Source organism: Opisthocomus hoazin, chromosome 4 (assembly GCF_030867145.1).
Source record: "Opisthocomus hoazin isolate bOpiHoa1 chromosome 4, bOpiHoa1.hap1, whole genome shotgun sequence".
NCBI classification, from domain to species: Eukaryota; Metazoa; Chordata; class Aves; order Opisthocomiformes; family Opisthocomidae; genus Opisthocomus; species Opisthocomus hoazin.
Genome location: NC_134417.1, coordinates 43528531 through 43547628, shown reverse-complemented (window position 1 = coordinate 43547628; position 19098 = coordinate 43528531). Strand labels below are relative to the sequence as shown.

Below are 19098 nucleotides of genomic sequence, written 5' to 3'. Positions count from 1 at the left end.
ACTTAAAATACAAACATGCCTTAACTGAATTCTCACTTTCCACTTCACAACTTACAGAAGTAGAACTTTGGCTAAAAGTAGATAATCTCACTGTGCTACAGGATTGCAGCTGTATCTAGTCTAAGACAGATTAAAAAAAAAAAACCACACATCTGACTTGATCACATGTGGTAAACAATTTTTAATAACTATTCGACTCGAGGTACTAATAAGCATAGCATACAAACAAGCTGTCAAAGAATCACAGCGCACTTGGAGCCCTCCTGTGGCTAGAGCTTGCGTTACGGTCTTCTACAAGTCTCAGGCAGTGACCTCCCCAGTCCATAGGAGCTTGAGTTAACCTTTCCAAGTCTGCAGGCAGTATTTCCACCTGATCTTTCCTTTGCAGCACTTCCGTATTGGGAACTCGTAGCCTCTTGTGCCTTTCCTTTCCGTGTTATTACACTCCACCACCACCCGCTAATCCATTACTGCCTGGAATGGTTTTTTTAAGAAGCAGGCCCAGAGACCTCAGCCTCCTCCACAGCTCCACAAACCCTCGAGGTCCCATCATTAGCTTCCCTTTTGTCCTGATCTAGAAGACTGCCCAGTCAGAGGGAAACACGACACAGAAACACTCTGACTGCCCGGCTATTTCTGTTTACTTCTTGCCCTGTATCTCTAGGAAGAACCACCTGCAATCAGCAGAGAGAAGGGGTGAAGGGTGTCAACCACTTTCTCGGACACCTTTGACAAACAGCAAGTCTAGACAGCAGCTCTCTGCCCCATACCCTAGCCGCCTCCTTTCTGAGCCTACAACCTTCTTCTCTCCTTATCATCCCCTTCTCTCTTTCCTGCCGTTACTTGTCTCCTGTAATGTCCACTCTTCCCATCTGTTCTTTCATTTACTGAACATGGTCCTGTCTGCAGATTATAGAGAAAAACATTCTGCAGACAAGATACCCATGTGATCAAGCAATCAAGCCTATATTTGAATACATACACATAAATGACTGCCCTTGTGAAGGCTATCTTAACCTGCACATTCAGTGACTTCTGAGTACTTGGTGGGTTACATTACGTGAGGTGCTGAAAGGGCATTTTTCTTAATAGATTTTACTTTGCTTTCAGGTTGACAGTTTTAGCACATGGCATGATTTCCTGGCCTCACACATGGTATACCCAGCATAAAATTCATGCTCAAAAGCTCGCTTCTGCACCAAGACAATGTGGTTTTTTATTTAGTTTATTTTTTTTCTTCTTTTTAACAGACCACAGCAGTATAATTCCCAATATCCTCCTGTCAAATTTCAACTATACACTGATGAAAGCCTGATTTATATTACTGGTAACAAGTTCATTTCTTCCTCTCTCTATCTGAAAATAATCAAGATATTCATGCTTAAAGAAAAGAAAACCTATGTTCACCCAAGAGATGTCATCAAAAGTAGGCAATTTCAGCCTAAATAGTAAAAATTAGAGAATGCTGTCAACAATTGAAAGAAGCCATAGACTGAAACTCTTCTTTATTACATTTACTAAGTGGAGGAAACAGTAAAGGAAGATTACAATGTATTAGCCTTGTAGCACAGCTAAAATGTTGAACGCAGTCATTAGTTACAGGCAACCTTATTTTCTTTCATCAGCTCCACCTCAAACTGCAGCTGAGTAGACAGACTATTACAGGTTTAGAACCCACAGCAGACACAGGAAAACTTCACTGAGATCCTATGGATATGGAAGGCAAGAGATAAACAAACCACACCAAAAAAAAGCTGTACCATGACCCAACACACCTTAGGTATACTAAACACTTCAGATCTTATCAAGGCTCTCTCACTGCACTAGAACACTACTTAGAGTTCAGATAGGGATCTTGCCTTGAAGAAAACAACTCAAAAACAGGAAGTTTGGGAATTTCTCTGGTGAGAAAATCTGTATCAAGACAGGAGGTTCCCCTTGACAGGCTATCAAAAGTATCTCATTAAGGGAAAGCTTGAGGGTAACGGAGAAATTGAAGAAAATCATCCACAGCAGGCCTTCCACAGGTACGGAGGTAAAGGTGTGCTGAACCCTAGAAAAAGTGTAATACACTTTTGGGAGATCTACTCCCATCAAAAAAAAAGTCTTCTAGTGAATAGGAATGTTGCTGGCATGCAACAGGACAGCAAGTACAAGGCTGAACCTTGGGATTCCCATGGAATCTGTTTTCAAGCTTCATCCGAACGGCCTCAAACGCAACGCTATTCAAAATCCAGATACAGGTTCCATGTTTCCTCTTAATCTCCAGTTTGTACAGATACTGTGCATTTTTACAGCAAGGCAAAGTTGGTCCCACCCACTAGCTACAGTTTGTGGCACGACAAAACCAAGATGCATTCATTTGGATAAGCATGCTCCTTCTCACAGAGGCCCAAAACCACAGCATGAAACTTGGGATACAGCCAGCCAAAGTACTAAGCTGCAGTGCATACCAGGCTGCCATCGAGTGATGAGCCCGAGCTGACTGCATTGCTGGCTGATGCTGCCAGGGAAAAGCTCTGTTCACTCCTCCTCCATCTCCACTCCCATGCAAAACCCTCCCGCCTCCCTCTGCCTGCCTTGTGCCAACGCTGGCTCGCATCCGACTGAGTGAGCCAATTCAGCTTACAGACCTTCAGTTGAAAGAAGACAAACGCAGCAAAAAAGCAGAGCTGAATCCTTTTGGTGTCAGGCTTGCACCTGTATCCCCTCCTCTGAAAGGAATGAGGGAGCCATCGGGACAGAAAAGATAGCCAGAGAGGCGCAAGATCTGCCCCCTTTTGTAACAACAAGCAGTTAGGTTGGCCTAATCACCTTGTTCTACTTCACTTCCCTTGCCTGCAGAAAAGCAACTTATACCAACACAAGAGCAAGAGAATTTGCAGTACACCAGGGATGTTTCAAAGAACCATTCTAAACACGTCCTGAGGACACTCACCATACCAATGACTTGCCTCAAGGCAAAATATTTTTCTGTCAGATCCCCTGCTTCACTCAGTGGAGCATCGTAGTCATAACTAGTGGGCTGTGGCATATAGGGCATATTAGCACCTAAAGAAGGGGAGAAAAAAAAAAAGTAACAGAAACAGTGGAAGAGTTGGGTTTTTTTCCAAAGGTATCAACTTCCAGAATTCTTTCCAATCACAGTCAGAACCTGCTACATTTTTAGATTCATGTAGGCCTTGGTATTTGAGATTTGGCATCGAGAAACTATTCCTGATGGAATAGTCCTTCTGAGCTCACACTGTTCTGTTACACAGTCTTCAGAAATACTCTGAAGATAAACATATTTGTCCATTTTTCAGCTGTTTCACAGGACTGAGTGAAGCAGAAGTAGCCTTTAGCAGGATAAACACCATGTGGGTTTATCACAACATGCTGGCAATAGATGGAGAATAGCTAGTGCAGTCATCTATTTATCATGTGAAAGCAGGCATAGTTTATTTTTTCACAGAATACATTGCTACCTAATTCATAACCAGCTCCCCTACATGATTAGTATCATTCAAATAATTCCTTACCATTCCAATAGGCAAAGTTAGTCCCACCTATGAACATGTACCTAAAAAGGAAAAAAAAATGCCATCCACTTAAATCAGGTTTTGCCGAATTGGGAAAAAAAAATCCCCCCAAATTAACCTCTACTGAACACACACTTACAGGTTAACGTTAGCACCACGTGCCAGGATTTCATTAAGTGTTTTAGCTATAGTTTGTGTGGGCACAACAGAATGACGGTGCCCCCAGTGATCCAACCATCCAGTATAAAACTCAGAATTAACCTGAAAGGAGGAAGAGCAAAAGAGGAAGGGAAAACATGAAGAGAGAACAAGAACAGAATGCAATGTGATTTAAGGTTACGAACTCTAAGAGGGAAGGAAAAAAGGCACCTTGACTCATTTGAGCCATTCTTTAACTACCATAAATACAGTCAAGTACATGGTAAGCCAGTCCTTTTCAGCAGATTACTGGTCAAAGAAATTAAAGGATTGTTTCAATAATTTTACGGGGACACTTTGAAAATAATTGCTTAAGTACCAAAGAGAATGGATTTCCTTGGAACCTGTCAACACAAACGTGCTTCAGATGCTTGGCATTCGAATAAATGATGGAACCAATACATTCTCTGCAGAATAGCATATGCAGACTACATGTAATGAAAAAGAAATCTTTCAAATACTCAGATTGTGTTCTAAACAATTTCATAGCACAGAGATAATCTTGTACCCTCAGCGGGCCTTCTCCCTTTGCCAAAATGGCTTCCAGTGATCTCACATCCCATTGTAGGCTGTGTAAAACCTCTAGGGTAGCTGAAAACAGGAAGCAACTTCTAACCTGCCCTTTTAATTTTGCTTTTAACTTCCACCCACACGCATACCTCAGTAACTCATCTAGTCATACTTACTGTTTCCACTGCATTGTAAACATTTGTCTTAGGAAGGAAAAATACTCAAACAAAATCAATAACTTTTGAGACTAAAACAGTATTTGCAGAACAGTAGTTAACGTGGATTTAACACACACACACAGAAGCTCCTCTATTCAGTTTGTCTGACTGACATGGAAATTATGACTTTATAAACATGTCCCTAAAACTGTCCAACACACTCTTGGAAACTCCCCTCTTATTAGGCATTGCAGGATTAGAAATGATACAAGCAATTTAAGTGAAAAGACATACCAAAGGGCCCGTAGGTTCACTGCCCCTTTGAGCTAAGAAAGCTGCTGTGACATTGCCACCTATAAGCAGACAGAAATAAAACTGAGTTGCTACATCCATGACTTTTTCGGTCCTTCATTTTACTGAAACTGGTGTCTTCTTTCCCTTCCAACACTTAGCAAAAATCCTGACAAGAAAGTTACTTCAGAAAACAGAGGAATCAATAAATACCTTTGATTCCATTCTTTAAATTGCACAACTTACTTAAAATACATACATACATGTATGCATGCATGCATGTATATCTTTGCTTTTGAGAAACATTTTCAGAAAACCCAACTTTTCTCAGGAATGACATCCTGGCACCAAAAAGTCTGAGACGTGCCAGAATTGCTACCTAGTCATTAGAAAGTATAGGTCTGGGGTTGCAGTACCAAGGCTATGGGGGAGAACAGAAGCCAGGCAACCTCTAAAGCGGAGTTTCACTTCTGATCACTCCTAGTGGCTCAGGCCATAGGCCAGTAAATACTTCCATGAATAGCTCACCATCTCATAAATGACTTCACAATTAAAAGTAATAGGATAATAAAGGAAAATGAAGGCGTTCATCATTTCAATCTACTTGTAAGAAAACAGATTCCTGCTGAGCACATATATTTGACTGTAGAGAGAATAATGTACAAAAGAGGCAACACGTAAAAAAATACAGAAAGATCTATCTTGGAGTTTGTTTCTTGTGCCTTAAGTCTATTTTGCCAAGTCCGTGCAGTGTATGGACATTTACATCATTAACTCTCCTTTTCTATCAAAAGGGCACTTTCTGAACACACTATGGTTGCTTAGCCATTCTTCAGGCCTGTATCATAGCAAACTGTGGCAGTGTGCACATTTCTAATGATGATCTTCAGTAGTAATTTTTTTTCCAGTAACCACTGGCTTCAGAAGAAATGAACTACAAGGGCTGGATTCTGGGACAGACAAAGGATATTAAAAAAACAAAACAACAAAAAAAACCCCAGCATCAAAAAATATATTTAAAAAAACAATGGTATCTATGCCATTACTGCTAATTTTTGGGAGATACACACTCTGAGCAGCGTAAATTGTTTATTCAGGATTTCATGAATTAAGGAAGTATTATGACTCTCTGATTGGGTACTTGTGGGCGATTCTTGTATGTTTAAGAGTACCTCAAATATAAATAAATGCCTATTATTTAAACAAACCAGACATGTTTGTCAAGCAGTCAAGTCAGTTATTCCTAGCACAAACACACACAATATTGAATGTTTTGGTAACAAACAGTGATCTCCAACCTGGGGCAAAGTCCACAGTTGCATAAAGACCCTGAAGAGCTCCACATTTCAAGTGAAACTGGGTTGCACCATCAGTTGTGAACAGCACCACATCATCCCCAAGATGTTGGCGAAAGAGCTTCAGAAGGGAACGCAGATAGTCATAGTCGCAAGCAAAGTAGCTTCCATACTCATTCTCGACCTGCACAGTAAAAGCAAGTCAGTAAAGCAGTAACCAATTTCAGTCTGCATCTAATACCAAAAACAGAAAGCCCAAATCCAACCTTCCTCTTCCTTTGATGGCAATGCTGAAAATGGCATTTTAAGTCCAGACCTGAGGAGTAAGAGAAGACAATACTTCTAAGCACTCATTCCTCTTGCCTGCATCTTACAGTGGAGCAATCATTTTGTGGATGTAAGTCATTTTCCTACAAAATCACCCTCCACATAAAAATCTTTACCCCAGCTACTTAGCAACAGCAATGAAAACACAGTCTCTATTAAAAATTGAGAGCTACGACCCGCCTCACAAGCAGAACAATAAAACCATAGAATAGGTTGTGACATGACCAAAACTGCAGCAAAATTTGACTTCCAGAAAAGAGACACCTACAAGTGGCTCACGTGAACATCAAAGCCCTGCAACAGACTCAAAGGACTGAGGGGAGAAGAACAACTCTGCTACTGCTGAGACATATGCATCTTGCCCCTTTCCCAAGGGGATAGACTTGCAAGCTCCAGATCCTATGTCATGCACACCTGAAGGCTATTTCTGAAAATCCTGTTAGAAGCATCTTATTTCTGTCAAGGAATAATTTTGCCCAGTGATTTTGCTCAATAGACATATAATACATTGATCAAGAACAATGACCTTTGGCATATTATAAGAAGGGTCTCCTATCCCATCCTGTGCCAAACAGTGAGTTTAAAAAAAATTATAACAAAGCTTTTGTTATGGTCAAATATCAAGAGTATGGAACAATCACCACTGCACATCCAGGAGTTCATGAGAGAAGCTACTCACCATGAACGCACAACATTGTGTCCTGAAACATTTACAGCTTAAGTTATGTGCCAAGAGCTAAAAAGCCTAAATTTTGAGGCTGTTTTTGTCACAAGTTTTAGGCGTACTCTGTACTGCTTTTGCTTCTATCTGCAGGTATCCTTATTCCCCTTTTTCCCGTCAGAGGGTTTCAGGCAATTGTAACGTATTTTGGATTTATGTGAGAACCAGCATGAAACTCAAGATATAAAAGCTCCACAAGTTTCCTCTATTGCTTTCTATTGTTTTGGGAAACCAACTTGCAGAGAGCAGACGAGCGCCCTCTGAATTCTGGAAACCGTGCATTCAGTTCTTTAGGACAAGGGATTTCATCAGAAGCTTTCAGGAACCCAGAACTGTTAAGGAACATCTGTGACATTACCACCCAACATCCATGTAGTGTCTGCAAGGGCAATATAAGCATCCATGCTGCTCGGGTTCATTTCATTTTCAGGAAGTTACCTGCACCATGATGACTGGACCTCCATTTTGATAGAGGTGAGGCCTCATCTTTGGCAAAAGGACACCCATCCATTTCTCTACCGCTGCCAGGTAATCTGTAATACACAAAGTATAAATGTTTCGCGACTTTTCTGCTTTTTTTCTAGTTTTTGTTTTAAATTATGTATGGGAAGTTTTTACCTAGTGTTCTAAATATGTAAAGTATAACAGGACAGCATTTAATGAACTGCTGTGCTCTTATATTTGTTCATAAACGTTAGCTTCCAGTACAGTTTACTAAAAAATAAAACATTTAAATACTGATGAAAATCACCAGAGAGACTTCAGTATGTCTCACACATGTCCTAATACATTCCAACAGGAAAACAAATTTGAATGTTGCTATGTGTACTGTTTTTTTAAATACATAATTTATCCTGCAATGAGCAGAACTGAAATCAGATGTGATATATACCTTTTCCCCCTAATATGCACTCCAATAACCACATTAATCTCATGTCTCATCTCATCCCTCCATGTCTGGTCCATGACCAGGTAGCACATAAGAACGCTGCAACTACTTCCGGAATTACATGCAAACTGATCAGCCAGGAAGCATCCCCATGATGAGTGGCCAGTTGGCTGTTGCAAAACCGAAAAACTCCAAGCTGAGAGCTACCTGTCCTTTCCTCAACGGTGACAATGGTTTCTCTCTTGGCACCAATTTTCATGAAACCAGCCAATACTTTGGAAACTTTCTACCCTACTTTGTTCATTCTATTTTCTTCCTGAATGCATGCTTCTAACTAAAAGTACGGAAGATTTTACTCACAAGATAACTTACGCTGAAATATGAATTATCTAGTAATGGCCTCAAACAGCAAGGCGCTTTGATGCAAAAGCGTATTTTTGCTAGTCCTTTTTGATGCCTCTACCTGAATCAGAAGACCTGAGAATGATAGATTTCTTCTCCAACAGCCATGCAGGAAGACCTCCCTGGGAAGAGAGAGGGGAACCACTTCAGTGACCATTTTTAGAAAATGTAATAAGAATTTCGCCTTTTATCAAAACATATACTGAGACCTGAAGACTGATTTTCTACAAGTATGTAATAACTCCCAATGAAAAAAACAAAGTAAGCCTGCGTTGTAAAAAGGCATATGGATTTCAATATGCTAAACCAAGAGTTTTGTCCAACGATACACCAAGTATGTTTGTCTACCCTAAGACAGAAATACTTGCATTAGATTTACCCTAGAAATGAGATAACTGTTACAAAAGGCTGTACCATGTCCCACTCTGCACAGATATAAGGTCCAGCTCGGAGGATAACCAGCAAACCAATGTCGTTAGCAAGCTGCAGGAAATACTCCAGATCTTTGTCACCAGAAAAATCATACATGCCCAGCTGGGGTTCATGGTAGTTCCATGGCACATACCTATGAAGAGAGAAGATCACTTTACATTAGGAAACTGAGACTAAACCAGAACTCTGAGTAACAGCTGTTTGCACTACACGTCCCAGAAGTCTGTAATGCTGAACCAGTCTTCAGATCAGTAAAATACAAGAATAACTCTTGGGTCTTTCTTCTGTGAGGTACTTCATATGGCAGAATGTGTCAAAATTAATACTGAAACAAGGCTTAGTACTTTGCAGTATGTCTGCAGGAGTCCATATCAATGCAAGCACAAGTTTTGGTAGTGGCATTTTGAAACCCTGATGTCTGTTCCAAAATTTAAGTAGTTAACAGTTTTGATGTTGGCAAGTCAGCTGCCCGTTGGGAGGTTTATGAAGAGATGATTACTGTAAACCACTAACAAAGGAGGTGGTCAAGAACAAGCTTGCTCAAAATAGTGCATGACCCTTGGCGAATGCATCACTCAGCCTGCACAGGGAATACCGACTAGGCTGACAGGTCCATGCTGCTGCCACTACAAAGAACTTAATGTCTAAGCCTCAAATGATATCACAACTAGGTCCTGAAAGCTTTCATTGACTGGAAGCAACACAGGTTCTGAAAAACCAGCATGGGAAAAACAGTCAAGTTAGAGTATTCTAAGGTGCCCAAGAGCCTGGACAAAGTTAAACTTCATTTCAACCAAGTAACAGAGCTGCCAAACAAGCAGATAACCATTTCAGAGAACACCTCTCTCCTACTTCCAGGACTTCAGAAACCACAACCTCACCACAGAACATAAAAAATATACACTTGGCTGCAAGATAACAAAGAAAGAGGTTATCTACGAACTACTATGCATAGTGTTGTAGCTTATGGCCCATGCCTGACAACTATGAAAGTTTTGGCTTGAGATAGTACTAAGTGGCAGTTGTAGCATAGACAGACATTAAAATTAGGGATGAGTACAGCCTGAGCAAGGTTTTAAGAGAATGGAAAAACTCATTCTCTGTGCATTTATTTTTTTTGCATGCAGGTTTGTAACCCGTCTAAGAGAGCAGTTGCCACTGTTCCAGAGAGACCAGATTTGAGAAAAATTTGTAACACCAAAACTGTGGTTAGTCAAGCAAAGCTCCTCTCAGGCAACACTTTTCTTACTGTCTGGGTTTGTTTACACGGTCCGGAGTTAATTTTGTAAGAACTACCCAAGAGGGAAAGAAAGCGCAGAAAACACTGCTTTCAATAAGCAAGAAAAACAGGAACCCTCACATGAGCAATATTCTGAAATGGCCGCACTCAGATGTACATGCACATGAACTTCAAATACAAAAATAATAATCTTCCAGAAACATTAGTTAATATTATAGCTTCATAAATGCCAAAATCTTAAACCTCTCTTTGAAAAGATAAAGCTTAAAACTTGTATGCCAGGATGGAGTCAAAGCAACACACTCAGGCATCAAAATGCAGATTTTCCCCTCTATGTAGTATATTTTATCTCTTTGTCAACATGCTCTAATTGTTTCCGAAGTACACAATTAACTCACTTGTAGAACAAACTGAATGTGCATTTAATGAATTTATGAACCATTTGAAAATACATTCAAAGTTAATTTAGTTTTGTGCACTTTGTCTAAATTTCAAGCAGAGGAGCAAGCTGACTGCTGACATTTAAGATCATAGTAGGTAAAGTAGAAAACTATTTAAAACAAACAAATGACGAACCTACCTGAAAGAGGATAATAACAGAGTACCATATTGTGCTTGTTTTCCCTGTTCCATATACCATTATCCAGGTTATCACTGCAGAATTTTAGTTTGCTCTAAACTCTAACAGCTATGTTATTTTAAAACTATTGCTTAGAAATATAGAATTATTTTAAGTTATATGTATGTGACTACGGATTTGTCAAGGACAAATAAACTTAACTCCATTTCTTCACAGGAAAAATTGCCTAAACGATTCGAGAAAAGGAAAAAAGGTATTGTCTCTTTACTTAGCAAGGCTTTTGGTACTTTGCTGTACAACAACCCTATAAGCAAACAAGACAAAAAAAAATAAAGACTAGTTGATATAATATTAAAACAGAATAAAAATTAACCACAAAAGAACAACCCACAATTTGCTGGGAAAGCAATGGGATATTTTCACGAGTACCCCAAGTCTCTTTGGTAGGTCTAACAATATCCAAAGCTTTTATTGACACCTGAGCGATGAAATGCACAGCATGCTTTGCAAATCTGTCAGTGAACATGATCGGGATTCTAAATGCTCTTAACTAATGAGCAACACGGTCTGATACCAACAAGGAATCAAGAGTTACCGCTTTTTAATTCTCTTTTGCATAAGAAAAGGCAAAAAAATACAAAATGAGAAAGGAGACGTATGGAAGTGGTAATAATAGCAAAACGGTCTGCAGGTTCCATTGAAGAGTACCCTCTGACTATGAATCACCAACACGACACTGAAGTAAGAGACAAAGCTTTTTCTGGGAGGAATTAACAGGCATGTCGATGTAGCAACGCATTCACTGAAAAACACTTCTAGCAGAGAGCTGCACCTGTTTGAGGTAAATAAAGATGACTAGATATTAACTTCATAACAGTTTCTCACTGACTAAAATACTACCACAGAAAGACAGCAACTCCTTATGCTCCCTTCTGTTTAGGCTACTGAACAAGCTAGTTACAAGTGGTAAGTAAACTACAGGTTGATATGAGAAAAGCATTCTAGCCGTAATTTAACTACATCTTGTAACTCGTTAGTTACAAAAATATACTCATTGAAGAGTTTTATGAACTTGTTCTAGAAACAAGTCTGAAGGGGTAAATATGCTTAATGGTGTCTGAGGTGAGGACAAAAGGGTTTTTCCAGCTCCCTTATCTCCAGATGGAAGAAAATAGAAAAATTCTTCCACAGTTTCAATTTATGTCCCATACACCCCACAAGCCACAAAAAAAAGCAGATTTTAGTGGAGAGTGAAGAAAGCGAAGAAAATAATTTATGCAAAATGCTTGTTTCCAGAATGAATCATGATATAAATGTATTTTAAACACTGGTCTAAAAATTATTACTAATACACTTGATTCCTCCAGTATATTTTCTACAGCTAGCAATGGCCTCAAATCATTTTTCTTTAAAACTGTTATTATTAGAAAGTACAATCCCTATATACCATTGTACAAATTCACAGTCAGTTGTTAATGCTGTACTGCTTTAGCTACAGAATAATCAATGTATAAAGGAATGCCACATTCCATTTTCAAACTCGTAACATGGTATTTCTTCCCCATTTGAGTAATAGTATTTACTCTCTATTTACACACATTGTCTATGTTTTATCACATAACCTACCTGTTTTAACTTTAAAAGTCACAGTTTTCCTCTCCTATTTCAGAGAAATGTCAACAGGCAAAAAACCCTACTTTAACTACCTTAATGTACAGGATAATTCCCTCAGTAATACCAGGGTGGGGTTGGTTTGGTTTTTTTTAATAATGTAAAATAAAAAGGCTTGTACTAATTTCATAAATAATAGAGCAGCATTTTATACATGCTAGTTAATTTACACATTGATGAGTCTTTAGAAAAAGTTGTGCTTATTTTTTAATTAATAGATATTCTACACAGCAGCTTTTCCTTAGAGGGAGTTTCTACAGATGTACAGTTTTCTGCTCATTAGTCAATAAATACAGTAGAACAAATAAAATGCTCAACATTCTTTAACTTTGTGTGAGCTTGCAAGGTAACTGCTGATTCTTCCGGGAAGCCTCTCCACTGATCTGTAAATCCTGTAAATATTTAGCCCCCTCTAGTGGTTAATTGTTTTATCTCCTTCACACCAAAAAAGAACCCAGAACAAACCACTAAGTTTCAGTTCTTTCCAGATGTCTTTGTTAGCTTTCTTTTCTAGCTGGCAGACACAGTTCAGGAACCGAAAACAAGGACAGTCACCCTTGTGTCACCAGGTGCCTCTGTGTGCTACCTGCTGAGGTTGAGGGTGAAGCTCCTAGGTACGCCTCCATCCCCTTCTGGGATGTCACATCAACCACAACATCAAATTTCAACCTGCTATTTGGAAGGTTTAGGCCTTGATATTATAAGCTTTAATGTAAGATCAAGCTTCTTGTCACCTGTTTTCTCACATTCTGTTATTGTTTCAGATGTTTCCAGGTGCAGATGATTATATACATATATTGACTTCACCCACTCAAGAGTCTCAGATGAGCTGCTGACTCAAACATTAGCTGAACAATGCATCAAGGCACAGTGCATCTTTTGGAAATCAGGCTGCAGAGAACAGGAAGGGGAGCAGGTCTGGCTTGCTTCAACCACAAGGTATACACGAGGACAACCATGTAATAAAAGGATCCTGTTTTACTCTGCCCTGGTGAGGCCCCATCTGGAGTACTGTGTCCAGTTCTGGGCTCCCCAGTTCAAGAAAGATGAAGAGCTACTGGAGAGAGTCCAACGGAGGGCTACAAGGATGATGAGGGGACTGGAACATCTCTCCTATGAGGAAAGGCTGAGGGAGCTGGGCTTGTTCAGCCTGAAGAAGAGAAGGCTGCGAGGGGACCTTATAAACGCTTATAAATATCTTAAGGGTGGGTGTCAGGAGGACGGCGCCACACTCTTATCAGTGGTGCCCAGTGACAGGACAAGGGGCAAAGGGCACAAACTGAAGCAGAGGAAGTTCCACCTGAACATGAGGAAGAACTTCTTCCCTCCGAGGGTGACGGAGCCCTGGAACAGGCTGCCCAGGGAGGTTGTGGAGTCTCCTTCTCTGGAGATATTCAAGACCCGCCTGGACGAGGTCCTGTGCAGCCTGCTGTAGGTGACCCTGATTCAGCAGGAGGGTTGGACTAGATGACCCACAGAGGTCCCTTCCAACCCCTACCATTCTGTGATTCTGTTTCCCTTGAAGTGGTAAGCCTCACTGGGAGCACCTTGATAAGAACAAGAAAGGGTCCCGTATTTCAAATTATAGTAAGACCTTTCCATGTCTCATGCAACAAACCCCAGGCAGCAAAATCACAGTCTTCAGAGGTGGCCCCAAGATCAGGAGTCCAACCACCACATTCTGCCAGAAGGTCTGGCAGGGCTGCTGCCCATTCCAGAACAACTTCACACAACTGGTATCTCCATCCCTTGCTAGTCGTTTTACTGATCCAGTAAAGAGTAGGCAGAAGAAGAAAAAACACAAGAAAACCCCTAAATAATCATCTAGACCAATTTTAATTTTTACCAAAACCACAGAGTTGTTTGGGGTAACATGAAAATGTAAAAAAGCACCCTGGCCTACAGGCTCTGCACTGCCAGAATCAACACTGTCTGGCAGTTCACAGCACACAAGCAGTCTCTTTCAAAGAGAAGCTCTAAGCCTTGTAACGATTTAGGAAAAAAGACAAATGTGTTTGGGAATTACAATCACTGCTTGAAAAGACTGTGCCTTACACTTTTCTCCCACTCTTCCCTTGTCAAGGAAGCTTTGGCAGAAATAAGAGTAAGCCGCATTTTTTTTTTTAATCTGTGCCTCACCTGTTTTAATAAGTACACAACCAAGTAGAAAGACAAGAAGGATGGACTGAAGGTTTGGTACATGCAACTGAAAGCTGTTTAAACTGTCTTTTTTTTTTTTTTTTAAAGAAGTACACCTAGTTCCCAACCATTTTTCGAAATTTAAACACTCCTAGTGAAATAGCTTTAAATACTATGGCAGCCTGTGCCAATATTTTCAAGGCTTCAGAGCGATACAACCTAGGTTGTATTAAGAGGTTATTGTTCCCTCTCACCTCCTCTGCCTTTTGACCAGAGATTACAACGCCCTTGGCAGAGGCAGAGCACATACAACTGTTTCGTAGTTGCCAAAGTTCACAGTCCAACAATTTATTTCAGGTCACATTTGCACCCTGAGCTGTGAAGCAAGAGCTGCCACCTAACATCTGGGAAGTGGACTGTTAGCTACTACCTGCCCAACTGTCCCAGTCTATGCTGTTAGAGGTCATCCTGTACCACCCTTCACTTCTCTGGAGCGCTCTCATCTATTTCTTAAAAAGTAATAAACCAAGTAACAATGGTAGCATTCCACTTAACCACTTCTCACACATCTCCCAGGACTACAAATCACTTTGACAGTCAACAGCTACTTACGTTTGAATGGCATCAAGTCCTGCCATCTTCATCTTCAACAGGCGATCTTCCCAGTAATACCGGGGCACTCGTGAGTAGTGAATGCTACCTGAGATGTAACGGAAAGGTCTCCCATCCTTGACAAAGCAGTCACAGTCATAATCAATCCCAAAACTCCTCTGGGGTATAGCCTGTGTACAAAAAAAAAAGAAAATAAAAGAAACAACTCACAATATAATCTTCTTCTGCCTTGAAAGACACGGAGAACAGTCTATACAACATATGTGGGCTGTCTACAACAGAAGGTGCAACGGTGTGAAAATAACTGATGGTGAATGGCTCTCCACAAGCTACATATAACCTACCTGAGCCTAACACACCAGAAGACTACAATACATCTGCCAATCACTCAGCAATGACAGGATTCCCTACTACACCAAAATATGCCACACGCATTCTCTACTTCTAACGAGTATGTAATACCATCTTTCTATGGTGACATATTTTGCAGTTGCTTACACCAGTGCAAGTGTTAAGAAATTAATTAGGGGAGATCCGGTGAATGCCAACACTTTGAACTCAATGCTCCAACTCACTAAACTGATGGAAAACGCAACCCTAATTCCAATCCAAAGTCACACTCAAGTCTAGAAGCAAATGCCAGCTGGGAGCTCTTGAGGAACAAACGCCACATTCTAAATGCTCCAGGGCACTAATACACACCCGTTTGAAAGCTTAGTTTCTAGGAGGTACAGAACTGCTTAATAGATCCGTCTGTCAAACTGCATACATACATGTAAGTCACTAAAAAATAGTAATTTTTGTAGAAAGTCTTACTTTCAATGCTTTTGCAGCTGAGCACACCCAAACCAGTGAGCTTAAAAAAGAACCAGGTAAATCAAGAATCTGCACTTCCTAGCCATAAGAAAAATACCATAATTTCAGGAGCATGGGATTACTCCTCAAGTGAGCCTATGATCTTAGCAAGATTTTAACTACTATAACCAACAGCAGTAATTCTTATGATTGTTAAAAACCACGAAAAACAGAAGACCTTTTTTGAGTGCACAGCCCTACGTCTTTCACAACCTTTAACTTTTATTTTTTTAAAAATAAACCTTAACGTCTCCTCTTGCATCTCTCGCACATCTTTGGCATCCCTGTCACCAGTACTACTTTTGTCCTTCACACACCATTGAATAGTTGGTTGGTTGTCTTCATGTTCTATGACCTTGCATTTTGTTAGATTCATTACTGAGCAGGTTAAAAAAAATCCCTTCAATGACAGATCAATGGGGATTTATGAGGTAAAATCACAAGTCAGGAAATGTAATGTTAGCTCTCCATACCTATCAGAAAGTAAGTCAAAAGTCAACCAAACAAATATCATGATTCATTGGACATTGTACTAGTCCAAATGAAACACACCTTTGAATAGCATAAATTAGAAGCTGTTGAAGGACACCAGCCTTGTTCTTGAAAAGATGGGCCTTGCCCTGTCCCATATTGAGCATGGGGCTTCACAATTAGGAAGCTGGTTACATGAAACAAAAGTGATGTATTTAGAAAGGCAAGAGAGATGTAGACCGCCATATAACCCCAAGTGACCCTCACTACACGAGAGCCGTTCAACATCTCAGGAAATCTCCCCAAAGTAGACACCAACAGACCACAGAGTTTTGAAGAACTTTCCCATGAAATCACTTCTTTCTGTTAACTGGTGAACAATTCTGTTACAATAGTGTGTACAACTACAGGAAGAGTAAAGAGAAAGCAATGGAAAAAGTGAAATGTAGCAGGCACGCATGGCCAAACACCTGGACACAACTGCGAATCAAAAGCATACTCTTAATGCAACAGGACAGCAAAAAGGAGCCAGTGTAACGTGTCACAGGCCAAAAGAACAAGAGTACAAACTACTGGACACAGTAAAAAGAAAAAACACACTCTCCTGAAAACTGGAAGAAGAAATTGCTGAGTAAACATGCCTATCCCTAGACTGTCATTAAATGAAGCAACTGAGTGAGATAACACTCTACAAATATTTGAACACTACAAATTCCAAGGAGGAAGAAGACTACAGTGTGTTGCAACTGTGATAAAGGTATTTCTTCAAAGAAAATCTAAAATAAAGTTGTGGGAAATGTCTTAAATGCACATAGCAATCCAAAACATTCTGTCAACAGTGAACAAGTGAAATTGTCTGTGTGCTGGACATACAACAACAGATGTGAGAAGATACAGTCCTGAGCTGGCAGGGAAAAAAGAACTGCAAGGGACTGACCAGTATTGCATACGGGAAGCTTTTTAAGACCGATTGCAAAAACATGGACCCATTCTTAACATTACTTAAAAAAGAGTTCCATGAAAGTTGAAATAAATCTTGACTCAACAGAAGTATGGATGAGCCAGGTCTCCTCAAAATCAGAACCTTACAGAGCTGAGAAATACAAACCAACTGCCCGAAGGTTGGGATTCTCCCTGGGAAATTATGTTGCTGTAGTAACTCCAGGCTGTTAAATCTCAAGTAAATTACCACTGCAGCCGATGCACAGGTATGTACCATCTGCTTCATTTACTTTCAATTAAAACATGTGACTTTCTGCTGATCTTTAATTTGTAACCTGCATCTTGATTCCTGGGTGTTCTCCATTAGGATGAAATTGTACTGTTTGTATCCTCAAAGGAAACCATTCGCCCTTAAGAGCACTAAGCAGATGTTTCACATTCTTCAGATGTTTTTTCCTCTAGGACACTGTGACAAGTCACAGCATTAACGCAGAGCTGAGAGCTTCAAAACGATCAGGACTAAACCAAACACAGAACCCAAGCGCAGCAACACAATCCTGCACTACTATTTAAAAAGAAAGAAAAAAAAAAAAAAGAGGAAGCATTAGAAGAGTAGTAGGGAAAGTCTTACTTTCAATGCTTTTGCAGCTGAGCACACCCAAACCAGTGAGCTTAAAAAAGAACCAGGTAAATCAAGAATCTGCACTTCCTAGCCATAAGAAAAATACCATAATTTCAGGAGCATGCGATTACTCCTCAAGTGAGCCTATGATCTTAGCAAGACTTTAACTACTATAACCAACAGCAGTAATTCTTATGATTGTTAAAAACCAGGAAAAACAGAAGACCTTTTTTAAGTGCCCAGCCCTACATCTTTCACAACCTTTAACTTTTATTTTTCTAAAAATAAACCTTATTTTTTTGAGTGTTGAGTTAAGATTTATTTCAACTTTCATGGAACTCTTTGTTAAGTAATGTTAAGAATGGGTCCATGTTTTTGCAATCGGTCTTAAAAAGCTTCCCGTATGCAATACTGGTCAGTCCCTTGCAGTTCTTTTTTCTCTGCCAGCTCAGGGCTGTATCTTCTCACATCTGTTGTTGTATGTCCAGCACACAGACAATTTCACTTGTTCACTGTTGACAGAATGTTTTGGATTGCTATGTGCATTTAAGACATTTCCCACAACTTTATTTTAGATTTTCTTTGAAGAAATACCTTTATCACAGTTGCAACACACTGTAGTCTTCTTCCTCCTTGGAATCTGTAGTGTTCAAATATTTGTAGAGAAGAAGAGTATTAGGGAAAACAAGCACATTAAAAAATTATTATTCCTGGAAGTAAAGGAGAGTCAAAATAAATTGCTGTTTTTTCCCCTCTGAAAGAGGATTTTAGCCCCCTCATTTAGACTAACCAGGACAAGAGGCTTATGTAAAAGACACTTGCTCCATTTATTGCAGATAACTGCTGAGAAACGTTGAATCAACTGTTTACATAGCTCCACCCTCAGGGGACAGACACCTCTGGCATAGAAACAAGACTTCTTTAAAAGAACAAAACAATGAAAAGAAGGTATTAATTATGAAAGTGATCATCAATGAACCAGTTACCATCAAGAAGCCACCCTTTTAAAGCTGTGACCATAACTGTAAATCACCGTCCTTACACATACATTTCCTGATACAGTATTATCACGAGGGCAAGGAGAGGGCGGGAGCTTCCAGAGTACTTGCTCTGATTCACCTCATTTATTACCTGTTGTAAACAGACTTCCCTTCATGATCAATTACTCAGCACTTCTATTGTCAGTGCACAACTCTACCCACTGCTTGTAGACCAGGGCTTG

General features: G+C 40.0%; 1 protein-coding gene across 1 annotated transcript in view; it reads right to left on the bottom strand.

The window, feature by feature from the left end:
* The window catches only part of GLB1 (galactosidase beta 1), a 52285-nt gene that overhangs the window by 24693 nt on the left and 8494 nt on the right, over positions 1 to 19098 (bottom strand). Inside the window, exons 2-10 of the mRNA XM_075418797.1 lie at positions 14987 to 15156; positions 8727 to 8877; positions 8374 to 8434; positions 7460 to 7554; positions 5977 to 6157; positions 4682 to 4740; positions 3661 to 3782; positions 3522 to 3562; positions 2939 to 3051 (exon numbers count right to left, since the gene is read on the bottom strand). Of these exons, the coding sequence (XP_075274912.1) occupies positions 2939 to 3051; positions 3522 to 3562; positions 3661 to 3782; positions 4682 to 4740; positions 5977 to 6157; positions 7460 to 7554; positions 8374 to 8434; positions 8727 to 8877; positions 14987 to 15156 (993 nt within the window). The remainder of the gene's footprint in view (positions 1 to 2938; positions 3052 to 3521; positions 3563 to 3660; positions 3783 to 4681; positions 4741 to 5976; positions 6158 to 7459; positions 7555 to 8373; positions 8435 to 8726; positions 8878 to 14986; positions 15157 to 19098) is intronic.